Source organism: Pan paniscus, chromosome 2, assembly GCF_029289425.2.
Source record: "Pan paniscus chromosome 2, NHGRI_mPanPan1-v2.0_pri, whole genome shotgun sequence".
NCBI lineage: Eukaryota > Metazoa > Chordata > Mammalia > Primates > Hominidae > Pan > Pan paniscus.
In genome coordinates, this window is record NC_085926.1 from 122366410 (window position 1) to 122384987 (window position 18578).

At 41.8% G+C, this 18578-nt stretch overlaps 1 protein-coding gene across 27 annotated transcripts in view; it reads left to right on the forward strand.

Moving 5' to 3' along the window:
• KALRN (kalirin RhoGEF kinase) overlaps positions 1-18578 on the forward strand; it is a 692638-nt gene that overhangs the window by 371678 nt on the left and 302382 nt on the right. For all 27 annotated transcript variants that reach the window (XM_034957211.2, XM_034957212.2, XM_034957221.2 and 24 more), the window contains 2 exons: positions 4271-4466; positions 13608-13774. In XM_034957211.2, the coding sequence (XP_034813102.1) occupies positions 4271-4466; positions 13608-13774 (363 nt within the window). The remainder of the gene's footprint in view (positions 1-4270; positions 4467-13607; positions 13775-18578) is intronic.

The window sequence follows — 18578 nt, forward strand, 5'->3', positions numbered from 1 at the left end:
GGAACTGAGATGGAGGTAACTGAGTAGAAGGAGAAAGCCAAATAGGTTGACTGAAAGCGGAATGCCCTCTGGGAACCTTTTGTTCCATCTTGCATTCACTGGCTTCAGGCCCTAGTTTCTAGCTTGAACAAATTCTCTCCAGATGGAGTTAAATCACTAAATTCACTCACTGGCACAGGCTTTTCTTTTCAGTCTTGTCTCTCTGTATTAGCAAACTAACCCATGACCCATGTTATTAGATAAGCCAGAGAAAAATATTCGGGTCTAGGTGTTGTCGTGAAGCTCTTCATGCCAGAGGGTTTACTCTGAAGGGTGGTCAGGGCTTAAGCAGATTGGGAGGAAGGACAAGGGCATTTCAGGGCTATTAGACTAGAGAAGAAAGCTGGAGAGGGCAGAACTTGCTCTCAGCATCAGCAAGTAAACCATCTGACTGGTTCATAACAAGAGCACAGGGTAAGCCTGGGAAGCTAGGTTTGTTCCTTAGCAGTAAGGTCAACTTAAGGTTTGAAAACAACTATTTTTCTTTTTAAAAAATGAGCCTCTATTGTCTTCCAGCCTTATGCCCCAGAAAGAAGGTGGGGAGGAAGAACCTAATGAAAAAAACATTCCTTGAGGAAACAGAAAATACTTAGGAAAGAGAATAATTTAAATTCCAGTATGCATTAAACACACACAAATCAGACTAATTGAAAGCTGTGGGCATCAGTGCCTGGGGGAGAGAAGGGAGGGGGAGTCCAACAGAAAGAGGAGAGAGCCTGTGGACCCAGGGAGGGCAGCCTTAGGAGGAGGCCCTGGAAATTCCCATTCTCCAGGCTTCATAACAGACCTGGGTTCCTCAATTCAATGGTGTCAGATGATGCGAGTGGAGGAGGGTAAGGAGAGGAGACGAAAGAATATAGAAACACCAGGTATAGAATCCTGGACATATTTCACATTTAGCTTAGATTCGAATTCCTAGGATTCCAGACCTCTGAGATCACTCTCTCAACTAAAGCCCTCTGATGTGACTCTGTTCTCCCTCACCAGGACCGTCGGCACCTTCCACTCCATAGATTCCTGGCTATGGGACTCCTTGGATCTTCCTGCAGCAAATAGATACCTCATAGACTCAGTTTCACAGAAACAAACAGAACCTAAAATCAAAAGAAAAGGCAGGCTCTTCCTTTCATGCTTGTTGTCTTAGTTTTATTCTAATTCCCCTTAGTTTGTAGGCCAGAAAATGGAGTAAAAATTGTGATTTGGGCTATTTTACATATATTATCTGATAAAGAACTTACATCCAGAATATATTTAGAATTTTTACAAATCTACAATGAAAAGTTAATTAACTCAGTATTTTAAAAAGGGCAGAAAACTTGAAAAGACATCTTACAAAAGTAGATATACAAATGGTCAATAAGCATTTGAAAATGTTCTCACCATCATGAGTCATCAAGAAAATAAAACTTGAAACCATGATGAAATAGCACTTCACACCCACTAGCATGGTTAAAATTAAATAGACTGATAATGCCAAATGATGGTGAGGGTGTAGAGCAACCGGAACTTGAATACGTTGCTCCTGGGTATGTAAAATATTACAATCATTTTGAGGAACTCTGATGGTTCCCTTATAAAGTTAAACATACACCTACCCTATGACCTATATATAATTCCACCCCTAAGTAATTGTGCAAGAGCAATGAAATCCTATGTCCACAGAAAGACTTCTATAAGAACTTTCACATGAACCTTATTCATATTAGCCAAACACTGGAAACAACCCAATAATTTATTAGGAGGAGAATGGATAAACGCACTGTGGCCTATATGTACAATGATACTCTACTCAGCTGTAGCAAGGAATGAACTAAACATACACACAGCAGCATGGATGAATCTTGATACAACATGTTGAACAAAAGCCAGATGTTTAAAAAAAATTCTGTAAGATTTCATTCATATTAAATTCTAGAATAGGCAAAACTACATCTATGATGATAGAAATCAGAAATTGGTACCTAGTTGTGGGTTGGGAAGGGGAGGAATGGATTGGAAGGGGGCACAAGCAGGTTCTCTAGAGTGATGGAAAGGCTCTATAGTTTATTTTTGGCGATGACTACATGGGTGTATAAAATTGTCAAGACTCAGAACTGAATGCTTAAAATATGTGTATTTTGTATGTAAATTATACTTCAGTTTTTAAAATACAGTAACGAAAAAGGCCTAGTTCTATAAAAACTATAAAAGCCTGTGTATACTTTAAATTATGCTTTTTTTTTTTTTAGAAACAGGGTCTCTATCACCCAAGCTGGAGTGCAGTAGCATAATAATAGTGCACTGCAACCTTGAACTCCTGGGCTCAAGTGATTCTCCTGCCTCAGCCTCCCAAGTTGCAAGGACAACAGGTGCATGCCACCATGCCTAGCTAATTTATTATTATTTGCTTTGGAGAGACAGGTTCTCACTGCGTTGACCAGGCTGGTCTTGAACTCCTGGCCTCAAGTGATCCTCCCGCCTTGGCCTCCCAAATCACTGGGATTATAGGCACAAGCCACTGCACCCAGGCTAAATTATCTTTTTAAATAATCTATTTTAGCCTCATCAGTCTAACCCCTTTCTCGAGTTAGAGAATGAAGTACTTTTCAAAGATGGGGCTTTAACAAAAACCTACTTTGCCTGCCAACCCAGTGGCTCCCAGATCCCCCAAGGATGCCCCACAATAAGTAATACTGGGTTTTCCTGCTGAGCTCAGCAGTTCTCTAAATTGACCTGAAAAGATGTGGGGGTGAAGTGAGAACCTAGGGCAGTGAGAGTGATATTTTCAATTTCCCCATTTCTGCTTCAAAGAGAGAAAGTACAATTTAATCTGTTTCTATTTTGCTTGAAGAAAGGTCTTGTTGTTAGACAAAAAAATGAAATGCTGTGACCCAGACAGCAGCCCCTTGTGAGGGGCTGCTTGGCTTTCCCATCCCAGTGTGTGTACCCCAGCATGGAATATAAGAGCACCGCTCCCACTTGCTTCAATCCATCGTCTGTCTCCCTGTGTCCCTGATGCTCCTGGAGCAGCAGTTTTTGATAACTTGGAAGGTTATGCCATGTGGGAGCTGGCATGAGACCCAGCATCATGAAAACCACTCAACTAAGGCTCTGGGATATATGCTTAGATGGCCTGGGCCATCCTGGAAATGTGTGACCTGGAGTGACACTTTCGTCTCCTGAGAAAAGAGGATGACAGTACACATGCTGTCGCCTTCAAGGGGTGTCATCGGGGTAGCATGAGATAGCAGATCTGAAAATCACTTTTAAAAACTTTTAATTTTGATTCACACAAGTGGAATTATCTAGTTCAGTACTTCTGACTTCCTAGTCTGTGGATGATTGCAGAGATTGTAAAGGAAGTGTAGGCTTTAGTCTCGATTTGCAGAAAACTGAGAGTAGACCCAGTGAAGTCATGTGAGTTAAGGTGTAGAGAAATGAGCAATTAGCAAGCTGCTATTAAGGCAATGTTTCCATTCATTACATGCTTTAGTATTCATTAGAATCATTAATGCCTTTCAATTAATTAAATCTGCTTGAATTCCTGGAGGTATGCTACACATGTATACTTTGTTTAGTCACTATTTTTAGGTGTCAACGTTTGTAATAGAAGGACAGAATGTTGCACAATAGAACAGAGGAACCAGAGCAGGACCCTTGGGTTTGATGGACACCAGCTCTTTAACTGATTGTGTAACTTTGGGCCATTCACCAGGTTTTTCTAGCCCTCAGTTTCTGTTTTTGAAATACTACTTAATTTCTGAGGACCTCTTTAGTTATGAAAATTGTTACAGCAACAACTGTGGGATGGTAGACAAAGTCTTTGCAGTTAGTAGAAGAACTTTATCCCTCTCTGGCAGGGTAAATAACCCCATCTGTCTGTGTGAGGGTCAACTGCCTCTTCTAGAACATGGACCTGGAGATCTCCACCATGCCTGCATCATTGAGTTATTGTGAGGATTGAACATCAAGGAGTATGCAAAAACTTTATAAGCCATAATTCATAATATGAATGTTTGCTGCTGTTCCTTTGCTGTTGCTATAGGCGTTGAAACACTAGAGAGCACTCTTGGAGCCATGTATTCAAGAGTGCATGGCAATGTTGCTTAAATAGTCTAAGGGTTGAAGAATTCCAAAGCAGAGACGTAACTGAGGGGTGGATTCATGAATAAGGCTTGGAATTGTGAGCCTTAACCTAACAATCTCTCGTGGACCTGGTGAGCCTGTGCTGATGACAGTGGTTCCCTCACAGGTGACAGCAGAGCTAGACGCCTGGAATGAAGACTTGCTTCGGCAGATGAATGACTTCAACACAGAGGACCTAACCCTGGCAGAACAGCGGCTGCAGCGCCACACAGAACGGAAGCTAGCCATGAACAACATGACCTTTGAGGTTATCCAGCAGGGACAGGATCTGCACCAGTACATCATGGAGGTCCAGGCATCAGGTGGGTGACCTCGCTCATTCTCCTGGCAGAGGAGATGATGAAAACAAGCATACCAGCTAGCCTGCAAGGAGCACTGCCACATCGTTTATTCATTTTATTCCTACAGATACAAAGAATAGAGATTTTTACCCACATTTTTTTTAAAAGAAAGGAAACGAGGCCAGGTGTGGTGGTTCATGCCAGTAATCCCAGCATTTTGGAAGGCTGAGGTGAGTGGATCATTTGAGGTCAGGAGTTTGAGAGCAGCCTGGCCAACATGGTGAAACCCCTTCTCTACTAAAAATACAAAAATTATCCAGGTGTGGGGGCAGATGCCTGTAATCCCAGCTACTTGGGAGGCTGAGGCAGGAGAATCGCTTCAACCTGGGAGATGGAGACTGCAGTGAGCTGAGACCGTGCGACTGCACTCCAGCCTGGGCAAGAGTCAGATGAAAAAAAAAAGAAAAGAAACGGAAGCCATGAGAGCTGGAATAGTGCCCAAGGTTGCCCAGTTAGGCTGTGCTGAAGTTGGGAATAGGGCCAGGGTTTCCGGGTCTGCAGACAGAGTGAGAGAATCGATGATGGCAATCAGCACAGATTCCTTTAAAAAATGGTAACCTGGAAAAACAAACCAGAAGCAGTCAGACATTCATATGGATTGTATACACATGTGTAGTTGTTTCCTCTTCTGCTCCCGATCCCTGCTGCCAGCACGCATTCTCCAGCCCTATCCTCTACTCCTAAGCTATCTCCTTGTCTCCAGTTCCTGTTTCTCAGTCTCCTCAATTGTTAATCACTGGTCTTTGGGTGAGTATAAACAGTGATGATAAAAATTTATGACAAGATCATATAATTTTATAACTTCTCAGAAAAACACGGCTGAGTTACTCAGATTTAACTTCTTTTCCTGCTCAAGATTTATTCAAAATTTATCTAACAAATGAGTGAGCCCTTACTATTATACTTCCCACTCCCCAAGTCATCCTTTGATGTTAGAAGGAGAGAGCACCATGGTGATCTTGAGGACCGCTGGTTGAGAAGAAAAGAAGTCACATGGCTGGTCACATCCCAAGGCAGTGCTAGAGCCCAGATCTCTACCTTCCGACCCACTCCACTGCCCTCCTACCGGGGTCCTTGTTGGCTCAGGTTCCTCAGTCTCCAACACGAGGTAGACAGGAGCTAAGGCCATCAACTATAAAACGCAGTTGGGCCATGTCCCTGCTTATCCTGAAGGATATGGAAATCCTGAGATTGTCAGGGGGACCTTAGCAGTCATACTGAACTTTAAAGTACTGTGTTTCTTTCAATGACCTGAAAGAGTAAAGACCAGCATTCAAAGGGACTTCACTCCTGACCAGAGGAGAGACAGTCTAGTAAATTCTGTTCACTTTTGTCAGCATAGTCTGTCCTTGAATTTTCATCTGTGCTGTGAACAGACTGCCTCTGAGACCCAGGCCTGTTTCACAGGTGTGCAGCTGAAACCCAGGCCTATTCACAGGTATGCAGCTAGTGCTCTGTGTAGTCCCAGGAAGGGCTACTCACCTTGCAGTCTGTCTGGGGACTTTTTTTTTTAAATGACAGTGCCCAGGCCCCATGCCCTGATATTCTGATTTAACTATCTGTAAATGGAACTTGGGCAACAGCAAAAAGCTCCTCAGGTGATTCAACTGGGTGGCCAGGGCCAAGAACCACTGCTTTTAATCATGATAATTAAATCACAACATCTGACATCTCTGGAATGACCTAGGACAGTGGCTTTCAAAATGTGATCCCCATGTCAGCAGCATTAGTATCACCTGAGGATGTGTTTGAAATGCGAGTTCAAGGGCTCATACCTGAACTCATTACATCAGAATCCCCTAACATACATGTTTTCTGCGGTTCCTTTGCTGTTGCTATAGGCATTGAAACAGTGCATACTCTTAAAGCCCTGTACACAAGAGTACGTGGCAATGTTGCTTAAATAGTCTAAGGGTCAAAGAATTCCAAGGCAGAGACTGATCTGAGAGGCGGATTCGTGAATAAGGCAGTGTTGCTTAAATAGTCTAAGGGTGAGCAGAGTGTGGCCCAGCAATCTGTGGTTCAATTAACCCTCCAGGTGATTTTGTGCACCACTGACCCAACATGTCGCTACTCAGTGTGGGCCCTGGGCCCAGCAGCACCAGCATCACTTGGGAGCAGATTAGGAATGCAAAATTGCTGGCCTTATCCCAGACTTGTGAATCTGAATGTAGATGTTAACAAAATCTCCAGGTAAATGGTATGTACATTAAAATCTGGGAGTCAGTGTTCTAGGACACAGACTGTACCTTATTAGGGAAGTAGGGGAAACTGTAATCCTTTCTCTGTGATTGGGAATCTTACCTGGACTCGGGATTTAGCCCCATGGCCTGCCCTCATGGTACTTACTGTAGCTGTCTATGCAGCTACGACTGGGAACCATAAGAGAATGCACACACACCATCTAGCAGAGAGATGGACAGAGAAGCTATGCAGGGATGCTCACCCTTCATCTCTCATGGTAGATGTGTCCAGCAGGAAAAGGAAGCTTGTCTGCCTGGAAACCTGCAGCACTTACTACCGGGGTGCTGATGTGACGCTGGGCAAGCCAATGTCTGTCCCAAGAGCCAAGTATCCATAGTAACAGAAAGACAACTGGGAGTTGAAAGTCCCTGAAGACTGCTTATGACTGAGGTGGGCTGTGCTTGGTGTCCACCTAAACTATGAGGGCTGAGTGGGTGAAAACACCCCAGGCAGATGGGCTGCCCACCCCCACAATATCCTGTTCTAGAAATGAGCTTTGTCAAAAGAGGTTTGGCCTCTTCAGTGCCTCTTACTGAGGCTGGCTGTTCTGCTCCTACCACAGCTAGCTGTTTAGTCTGGCATAGCCCATGAGGCTTTCAAGAGAATGAATCCAGGGGTTTTAGGAATGCTCACTCCCTGTCTATGGCTGAATGCCTGGTTCTGCAGGGGAGGCATCTAACTTACTTCTGGGCTTAGGGAAATGGAGGGTAGATTCACAGCAGAGCTGGAGGGTGGGGATGGGGTAAGGGGTGAGCCCAGGTGGGCCTTGTCCCCCAATGGCTGAGGAATGTAAGACTTCAGAGACACAGGACTGAGGCAATAAATGGCTTGGGGATTTATAGTCTTTGTTTAATGGACTGTATTTGGACTAAAGGTAAAACAAACTGTTGTCTTAGAAAAAGGACAATTAGCAATATTAAAACTTTTGTTGGTATTTAGTCCATGCTAAATAAGGGCTTATGCTTTGATTTTACAGTGGCAAATGGAACTAGGGAATTTTTATATGCTTCTTTTCAAGTGTGAAGTTTATAATATTGAGCCAGGCTCTACTAAATCCCTCTGGTGTGCCTACAACTCTAACCAAAGTAAAAGCCTTTGCTTAACTTAACATCAGGCTCAGGAATAGAGTAAACAGGAGCAATTTCTTAATTTGCTCATTGTTCTTTCCTCACAATGGAATCATCTATTTGAGCCTCAAGTTGGGAGATGGTAGGTTTTGCTGAAAGAAGTTGAGAGAAACATGCTGGCTGAATTCAAGGTCCAGTTCCACCACCAACTAGCAGTCTGATTTTGGAAGTCCCTTTTCTTTCTCTTTAGACTTTAGTTTCTTCTTCTGTCTAGTGTGGCACGCCTTGATTCCTAAGGTTCCCTCCAGTTCTCACTTTCTGTAATTCAGCCTAGCTGCCCTCATCGGCCAGGCCATACTTCTTCTCTCCCATGAAATCTGACCATGCGACTGTTACACTTGACTTTAGGAATAAGACAAGAGCAACGTACCCTATGGATATGTTGTTTTTGTGATTTACAGAAAGCATTAAGTTCTCTCTTTATACAAGGTTTGTAAATGAGAAATCTCTGGAGTTTGTGGCCATGATACTTAAAATTTACCTTGCCTGAGAAGAACCGAACCCCAACGTTTAAAAATAAATAAATTCTTAAAATAAATCAAGTTTTGTGAGGATCACTCTTCTCCTTGAGCATAAAGGCTAGAATACAAAAGAGGAAATCCTGGGTTGAAATCCCGGCCACACATCTTAGGACCTGAGTGTCCTTGTACATGTTCGCCTGTCTCTCTAAGCCTTGCCTTCCTCTGAAAAGTAGTGATCATCAGAATCCTTACCACATAGGGTCATGTGAGGATGAAGTGGGATAACATGGGAGGATGGAAAGGGTTCAGTGAAGCTTGGCAACTAGTATATTTTGTACTCCTATTCTAGCACATGCTGCATTCTGTTGAAGTTATTTGTGTTCCTGTAGTTTTTCCAGCAGCATGAAGGAACAAATTCTTTCTTCCCTCTTTACATTCCCAGCATCTAGCAGAGCCAGTGTCTTGTGCCTAGCAAGTTCTCAATAGTAGTGTTTGCTGAATTAATCGAGAATGAACATCAGTGTGGGTGGAACAGACGTAGGTAAAAATAATGGAGCACAAATAATTTTACTAGTGTCAAAAAGGAAAGAAAAAAATCTGTGGGTTTTTTATTTTTATTTTTTTTTCAAAATGAGAGCTACTCTGGGGTTAATAGGAATGTGGATCTGAGGGGCTGAGAGGAAGGGAAGAAGAAACCTTGATGTAAAACAATGGTTCTTAACCTGTCGGTAGATTGAGAATCACCTGGGAACTTCTTAAAAATACCAATGTCTGGGCTCCATCCCTCAGGGAGACTTAGTTAATTGGTCTGGAGTGGACCCAGATTTTTTTTAACTTCCCAGGTGATTTTAAGGTACAACCAGGGTTGAGAACACTGATCTAAAAACCTCATTAAAGGACTTTGTGATTTCTGAACTGAGTGTTAGGTAGAGGGAGTGACACAGACAGAGGAATGGAGAGGGGAGAAGAAAAGAAAAGAGAAAAGATGTTCTGTATCTGAGGCTGATACCAATATTTAAAGAACACAAACAGTTTTTTAAAACATGTTACAAGTATGGGCAGCATAGCCAGAAATAGCTAAATCTTACTCTAGACCACAGTCACCTCTCTCCTTGAGGAAATTAAAGTGGTACCCTTATCTGGTAACAAAGGAAAGCAAACTAACGCTTATTATTGTTAGCTGTGGCTTTTAGCCCTAAAGAAACACCAGTGCAGAGCATTCTGCTGAGTGTAGCAGAAGGAATATCTCTGTTTCCTGTACTGTCTTTTCCAGTGGTTCATAATCTTGGTTGCATGTTGGAATCACACCTGGAGCTTTAAGACTTACTAATGATCGGGTCCCAGCCGCAGAGATTCTGATGATATTGGTCTGGGGTGTGGTTAGGACATGGTGATTTTTTTTTTTAATTCTCCAGCTGATACTTGGGAGGTTGAGGCAGGAGAATCGCTTGAACCCAGGAGGCAGAGGTTGCAGTGAGCTGAGATCGCACCACTGCACTCCAGCCTGGGCGACACAGCGAAACTCAGTCTAAAAGAAAAAAAAAATTCTCTGCTGAGTCTGATGTGAGGCAGAGTTGAGAGAAGCAGTCTAACAGCATTAAAGCCACCATTGTTTCTAATGATATATGGTAGGCGAGTACATAAACACCTGTCAGTAAGATTTTATATTTACATTTTGTACAAGCCATTCAATAGTTCCATCAGCAATCAAAAGTGTATTCATTATAATTTCTCTGAGGGAAAGGAAAAAGTGAGAAAATGAATATTTTAAGCCTACTAGATGCCAAGCACTGTATACATTGTATCTCACTTAGTTCTCACAATATCCCTGAGAAGTCCTCTTTGTGATTCCCATTTTACAGACAAGGAAATCCAGGCTCAGAGAGGGTAAGAAGCCCAGAGTCTCACCATTCATAGCATACAGAGCAAACCTAAGCCTGTTCTTCCCCCAAGCTCTCAGGTACTTTCCACCACAGCATATGACCTCAGTTCTCTAAAGAGGCTCGTTTGTTCATTGATTAGGTATTTATTGGGTGATATGAGTGAAGCATTGTGCTAGGGCCTGAAGAGGCAGAGATGGATACGACTGACATGGCTCTGGCGTCAAGAAGCCTGCATTCCTGGAACAACATAGATAAGTTAATAAGGAACCAACCTCAATGGAAGTGTTCTGATTGGAGTATGGGCACAGGAAATTGTGGGGGCACATCAGAAAGAAGTCTCAATAGAACTTTTTAAAAAAGAGCCTGACAAATGATTTCCTCACAAATACATTCCGCTACTTGATGGAAAGAGGAAAAATATCTTTTTGCATTTCTAAGAGCCCCTAAGAAAAACAGATATATCAATAGATTGAGAGCAGTAAAGTCAACACAAGCAAACTCTGCCTGCTGCCGATTGACAGATATTTACCATTTGATGGGCTTTAACTAGGACTCGTGTCAGTGTGTTTGGGGGCAGTGGGAGAGGGGGTAATTTCTATTCTTCTTGGTGTGGCTGGAATAAATCTTCATGTTCCTCCCATTTATTCCATCCACAACATGATGTGTTCCTGAGGCATGCAGAGGTGCAATAAGCACTGTCTTCATCCATTTTATTTCCTGTGTTTTTCTCACATAAAACAACATCAAATGAGATGGATGAAAATGCAGGGACTGAGTCTCAGGACATGCTGGGAGCCTGCTCTGTTTGATGTCCTAAGCAGGTGACTGTCCTCTTTGATAAGTAACATGTGGTGTGGCAGAGGTGAGCCATGAGGCTCACAAAGAAAGACATTTTGCCCAAGCCCAGCATCCTGAACACCAGAGACACATGCAGAATGAATATGAGCTACAACAAATCCGCATCAAGACTGGAAGTGAGAAAGAGCGTCTGCTTCTGCAGATGGATCTTAAATTGCATTTCCAGAAAGTAAAGATAAGGGTCAGGGGTCATCCCACTATGCCAAGCATTGCAGAGGTAGAAATTTTTGTATTCTTACTTTTGATTTCAGTCAAGGAGGTGCTCTAACTCATCCCCTTGGTAATTGAAAATAGTAACTGGAAGGAGTTGGCTGCCAAAAGAACAAGCCGTTCTTTTCTCTGTCTCCCACAGATATTTCAGGAGCTAGGACTTGGAATTATGAAACAGACACAAAAAATAAACATGAAAAGATACTGAAATTATTACCATGTAACACCAGAAAAAAAAGGTGTTCCCACTTTCCCATATTGTCCTTATATAAAACACTATTTTTGCCTCCAGAGATGAATTTCCCTTAGTATGTACAGACTTTCCTTATACTTCCCCAACTATATGTTGCAGGTGTGTTGGTGGTGGCAGTGATGGATTTCTGACGGTGTGAGTTAGAGTGATGGGGAAATCTCCCAAATGGGATTTATTTTTTAGGTAGCCATATGTTGAGATTGGCAGGCTCCTTTGGGTTTGATCCCCATGGAAGTATACTACCTTTTGGTGACTTATCTGCTGGGCTTTTAAGTCTGAACCCCATCATTGGTTAGGATCCTGTTCTTCAGCATCTCAGACAAAAGTGTCAGCATCAGGACCAAACCTGCATTGGGTCTAGATTGTTGGATGAGGAGCCAGGGAAAGGACTTGGACAGAACTAAGAAGCTGCAGAGCCAGGTGGACTCAGGGATCAGAATAAGCAAGTAGTTCAGAGTTAGGATTTTCCTAGATCTAAGGATCTGAACAAGGCCGAATAAGAAATATGTAGACAATCCAAATCAAGAAACAACATGGGTCACAACTTGCAACAAGTCGGAGACAGTTAGAAACCAAGAGGACATGAATGTGAGAAGGCAGAAAGTTGAAAGTTTAAGGTAAGAGTTAGGAGTCAGAAAAGCCACAGGACTAAGGAGCAGTGGTTTATATTTATTGTGTATCATGTACATACAGTAATATGTGTATATGAGAGATATTTTACATGCATGATCTCATTTAATCCCACAAGTTTAGGAGGTAGGTAGCTTATGAGGTAGGTAGGTATGTAAATTCATATTTTACATATGAGCAAAATGAGGCTTCTGAGAGTCTAGGTAATTTGCCCAAAGTCAGGATTCCAACTCAGGACTGTTCCAAAGCTAGTACACTTTCGGGTAGTCTTTGAGAGCCAAGTAAGGAATCAAATTCAAGTTACTAGTAGAGAGAAGGACTTTGGTTACTAAGGCAGTTCCTTTGCTCTCTCTCCGAGTTCGTTCATTTCTGAGGCAGAAATTTATTTGATGAAGGCTACCTTGGGCCTGCTGATGATAATGTGTAAATAGGAGAATTGGCATGGTGAAGAGAGGAAGTGTGTGTTTGCACCTGTGCTCATGAATTAGGAAAAGTATATAGGAAAAGCAAGACAAGGAGGTAAACAAGGAATGGGGCCACAGCTTCTGGCTGGCATATATTGACTCAAGGCTCCCATTGTAGGTCAGATGGTTGACAGTTTATTAATGTTGGGTGGTTTATACATAAACATTGGGAACACTTGTCAGTGACTGGCTGAGCTTACTAATTGTAAATCAGTAGAAAAACATTGAGCAAACTCTCCTTGAGTGGGCACAACTTTAACGTGAAGCTTTTTCTAAATGGATAAGCACTCATTATCCCTGTGGTATTGCTGGGTTGTATTTATTAGGTGTGTTTGCCTGAGTTTTATAAATAATATATGAGAGCTAGCTTATATTTCTAACAGTGCCTTTTTTTAGAGGACCTAAGTAGTTGGCTAATAAAATCACCACTGTCCATGTGCGACACTTGCGGGGAATTTAAAAGGAATTTTTAAAAATCACTATTGTGCAGCTACTCTCATTGGAGTGAACTTACCATCTAATGATAAATTATATCTGACCAGCTAAAAAAAAAAGTGTGTCATTGGCCAAAGTACTGAGACAGTCTTTTGGTTTGGTGTTTGATTTTCCAATATGATTTAGAGGCTTGTTTGTGAATATTCTGGGTGTTGGCAAATCCCCCAGCAGGAATTGCTGGGTGCTGTCATGTCTAGGGATGGACCTCTATATAACTCTAATTCCTGTTGATAATAAGGAACTGATCATCCGTTGAATCCTCAGGCAAAGGATCAGTTAATACAAAAGAGATGGCGTAATTTTAGCATCCCAAACAAGGGCGCATTGTGGTGCCCAGTTTCACAGAGGAATATTTAGGGTTTGGGAGGGTATGAATAATGGCTGCTTCCAAATTCCAGTTTTCTTATGCATATTGAAAGGAATGTAGCCTTCACAGTACTAGCTGGTTTTTAATTGTTTCCATTTTTTTAAAATCAGGAATTGAGTTGATCTGTGAAAAAGACATTGATCTGGCAGCCCAGGTGCAAGAGTTACTGGAATTTCTCCATGAGAAGCAGCATGAATTGGAGCTCAATGCGGAGCAGACTCATAAGCGGCTAGAGCAGTGCCTCCAATTACGTCACCTCCAGGCTGAAGTCAAACAGGTAAGCCCAGCCCTTCTTCCTTCAGCCTGGGTTTCTCAGCCAGCTGAGCCTGACCTGGGACCTGCTCCTGGTATGAGGTAAGGCATACAGAGCCACAGGTGCCCCTTTAAGTAACCAGCACTTCGAAAATAGGTAAGTTAAGGACTACTTGTATTCGTTTCTGAAAGCTTGGCTGCGGTAACAAATAGACCCAATGATACAATGGCTCAAACAACAAATGCATGATTTCTCTCTTACAAGACAATCCATTCCAGAGTTGTCCTCAGTCACTCAATCTGTTCTTTCTTTCTATCTTCAGTCCTGTCAAGCAGTCCATGGGAAATATACAAATCCTTTATCAATAAATATATTTAGGATGTAGAGTCAGGTTAATTAATTTGGGGCACTGTGTGCCTGACACATAGTTAATATTCAGTAACTAGTAGCAATTACCATCACTATTTCCAAAGTGTGTATGATTATTATAGGAAAGTTTTCTTGCCATATTAAAGTTGATTTTAAAATGGAAAAATAACTTTTCTGCATGAAGCATTATGCTAGGCATTTTATGCTAGATCTCTAGGAACCTGTGGGAACATACACACAATGACCAATGTCACATTTTAAAAATAGTACAGGCCAGGCATGGTGGTTCATGCCTGTAGTCCCAACACTTTGGGAGGCCAAGGCAAGAGAGTCACTTGAGGCCAGCAGTTTAAGACCAACCTGGGCAACATGGTGAGACCGCACAAAAAATTCTCAATATTAGCTGAATGTGGTGGCACATGCCTGTGGTCCCAGCTAATTGGGAGGCTAAGGAAGAAGGATCACTTGAGTCCAGGAGTTTGAAGCTGCAGTGAGCTATGATCACATCATTGCACTCCAGCCTGGATGACAGTGCAAGACCCTGTTTCCAAAAAATAAAAATTACAAAAAATACATAGATTAAGAACAGACTAAGTGGTAATTGTTTTAATTACCTATTTGTACAAAGGTGGGGGTGAAGAAGTAAAAATATAATAATAGTTCCATTTTGTTGAGTGCTATGGGCCTGTTACACACATCTTCATCAATCCTCACAACCATTCTCTGAAGTAAACTTTATTCTCATTTTATAGATTAGGCCACTGAAGTTTAAGAGGTCAGCAGACCATGAGGAGACCATGAGGAGAGAACACACCACCACTCTCCACAGGTCCCGGAGGGGTTCCCAGCAGGGCAGGTACCACATCACTCCTGTGGTTGCCCCTTTCTGCCCCACTCTACCCAAATCATCCTAAGCAAAAAAAATCTTTCTTTTAAACATTTTTTTTTCTTGTCTATAGCAGCTGCTGGAGCTTTTACCTTTTTTCTTCAGAAAACCATAGCTCAGCATGCTGAAACTTTTGGAATTAAGCCTACTGATTTAGTATGAGAGCCAAAACATCTTATTTTGTTTAATTGTTGCTTGATTCCTTATATTAAAGGTATTCCTTCCTCTGATGCCTCTGTCTTAGTTATTATATTGTTATTTATTATAATGAAAAAAACACTGTCTTCTCCACTCCCCATCTCTCCCAATCAGTGCTGAGCCATAGCCCACACATGCCATGCTAAAGATCTGTATTCAGCACAGATTAAATTCCTGAGCCCCAAGCAAGGCCGGGTTACAGTGCTGCCCTCCAGATTGTTTCTGCTTAATGACACTGGGATTACACCTGAGTCTCCAGAGAGACATGTTATTTATAAGGACTTGGTGGAAATCCTAGCAGGCCCAGAACAGTAACGAGTATGCAAATTCTGCAACTTAGTAGTTAAGACTGGACTTTCTTTTCATATGAGAAATCCTTTCTCATTTATAATCTCATTTTAAGAGAACATGCCCGTGGGGAGAAGTGGTGTTATGCTTACTTTTCAAATGAGGAAACTAAGGTACCATAGGGTTAGTGCTCCCCAGGGCCTCTTGACTGGTCAGCTGAAACTTCAGCCTAGGCCTCCTAAATCCAAGGTCCTACAGTTTGCCTCTGCTGGCCCCCACTCTTGCCATGTGGTCCCAGGAGAAATAGAAGCCCTCCAACATTATGTGAAGTGAAATGAGCCAGGCACAGAAATACTACATGCATGTGGGAACTAAAAAGGTTGATCTCATAGAAGTGGAGTGTAGAGTAGTGGCTATAAGAGAGAGAGAAGGGTAGAGGGGAGGGGAGGATAAAGAGAGGTTGGTTAATGGGGACAAAATTACAGTTAGAAGGAATATGTTCCAGTGTGGCATAATACAGTAGGGTGACTATAGTTAACAATTTATTGTATATTTCAAAATAGCTAAATGAAAGGAATTTGAATGTTTCCAACACAAATAAATGAGGTGATGGTTATCCCAGTTACAATGTGCACTACACATTGTATATCTGCATCAAAATATCACATGTATCCCATAAATATGTACAATTATGTTTATCAATTCAAAATTTAAAAATAAGAATCCTTCTAGCTGAATGGTCTGAAGTTTTCCTGACCTCAGCAGTACCATGTATGAGAGGATAGGAGCAGGCATGGCCTAAGCTTGATGGAGAGGGTGGCACCTGTCTGAGGTCAGCAGGGCTCCAGCAGGTCATCAAAGTCCTCTGCTGCACCTACTTGGTTATTTCCATCAGTGGAAGGTGGCAGGAATGACCATCTGAACAAAACATAATGGGAAAATCATTCCTATTTGACTTTGAAATGAAATATATAAATTTGCTTTTGTTCCTGGGTTTTAATTTATTTTTCTCCAGTATCAGTGGTAAATTCAACTCCCTAATTCTCTTTTCCTTCGCTGATATTAAAATAGAAATATATTTATTCTCCAACTACACATCCTATATAGGAGGAGACTGGGCTGATGATAAGTATTTTGTTAAATAGGGAAGTAGACTGTCTATATATAAATAATCCGGGGTGGACTAATATCTATATACATTCCCATTTATAATTTCATGAGTGGGAAGACAAAAAAGGAATTCTTTTGTGGGGGTGGGAAGATTCCTTATTTCTACCATGACAAAAATGACACACCGTGGGATTGTCGTTCAAGACTGTACAAAATTGCTCAAACCAGATTCTCAGGAAATCTACCAAGCCCTTTGCAAAGGGCAGTGGCCCTCGAGGTGCCAAGGGACTGCTGCTTGGTTAAGCCACCATGCCTCATTAGACAGACTTGTTTTCCTTGTCAGTGTAGGCTCTTTCCTTAGGGAGCGCTCTGATCCAGTTTCAGAGAAGGCATTTGTGTTTGATGGAAATTGGTGGAGCGGGAAATACTGATTTGGAAGCTGTTGACTCTTGGAAAAAGGGAGTTAATTTAGATGTCGGTATTGATCAGTGATGCTAAATTTAGACAGTAGCTTGAGAGTCTCTTTTGAATATAGTCTCAAAAAAGAAAGAAAAAGGACACTTTAATTGAAATGCCATTAATGGGAGCAGAGAGGGAGAGGACAGTAATAGATTATGATACAACTATGTCATTAGAGCTCATAGATTAAAGGTTTAGATTTGATCATGGCCCATCATAACCTTAAGTTTTACCAAAATTATATTAAACTGAAGTACTGAAAAGAAAGGAAGGCACAGAGGTTAGACTAAAAATTATGTTAATGGACTCAGAACAAATGAAATTGATTGATGCAACTTATTTTCTTTCTGAGGGTTTATGTAGGACTTTATATCTAAGATAGATAGCCCAAACACCCCTAGAGAAATGGTGGACCTTGAAGGGAAACCACTCCACTGATTACAGCCCATGGAGCAGATCCCTGAACCACTCAATGCCAAGTTACTCTCCAAACCCGAAAGAGTGCTCTGATAGCTACCAGGAAAATTACTACTATGGTGAAGATGACCTCACATCTATTAGATAATTCAGAAAGATTTGAAAGACCTACCTAATGAGCATAAAACTAAATGAATTTCCATATGTATTCCTGCAAAGCAGTGCATTTAGCAGAAAATAAGCTAAAATGGATTTATAAAATGTTGTGTCTCTAAGCTATGAGGAAAGAAGTTATATTTATTTGATTACTAAAGACATTGGCTTAATTTGCTTCTTTGCACCAAATGCTGGCCAAAATTTGCATATAATCAAGATGGACATTTAGGACAAAGGAGAAAATATTAGCATGTCCTTATTCTCCTATGGAGAATACTGTGTTCAGTTCTGTTGGCTGAATATAAAAGAGAGGAATTGAAGTAGATCCAAAAGAGGGGCAGCCAACAGGACAAGTACTATCCTTTTGTTTCAAAATGGAGATAATTAAGAGGACATATGGCCACAGTTTATAAAACCATGAAGGATGAACATGTGCAGTCTCATAGACCATGGATTTTTAGAACTAAGGAACACTGGACATATGACAGGCTCCCTGCTACCATCTGAGGAGCTGATTATTTTTCCTGTGGCTAGAGTTTCAGAAACAACTATGCCTTGTGATAAATCATCTACAATAGCGGTCCTTAGAGTCAGTTGCCTTGAGTACAACCTCAAAGCTTTGCTGTAGGTATGACCTTGAGAACACAGCCATCTACAGGCGGCTTCCCAGCCTACATGGTTACAAGGCTCAGCCTGCCCAGCTTAAATGGCATCACCATTTGTGGATATCCACATCCACTTACTCAAATCCATTCTCCTGACTTGGGCTTAGCTGAGCTTTCCTGACCTGAAGAAGCAATAGATCTTCATGTACAGTTCCCCCTCAAGCTCAGACTGAGCTGAACTTTTGGCCTAGCTCTTAAGTCCCCAAGTAGTGATATTCTTTCAGTCCTTCATTTCTACTAACTGATTTTCTTGGATACCCTATAGATGTAGGGGCACTCT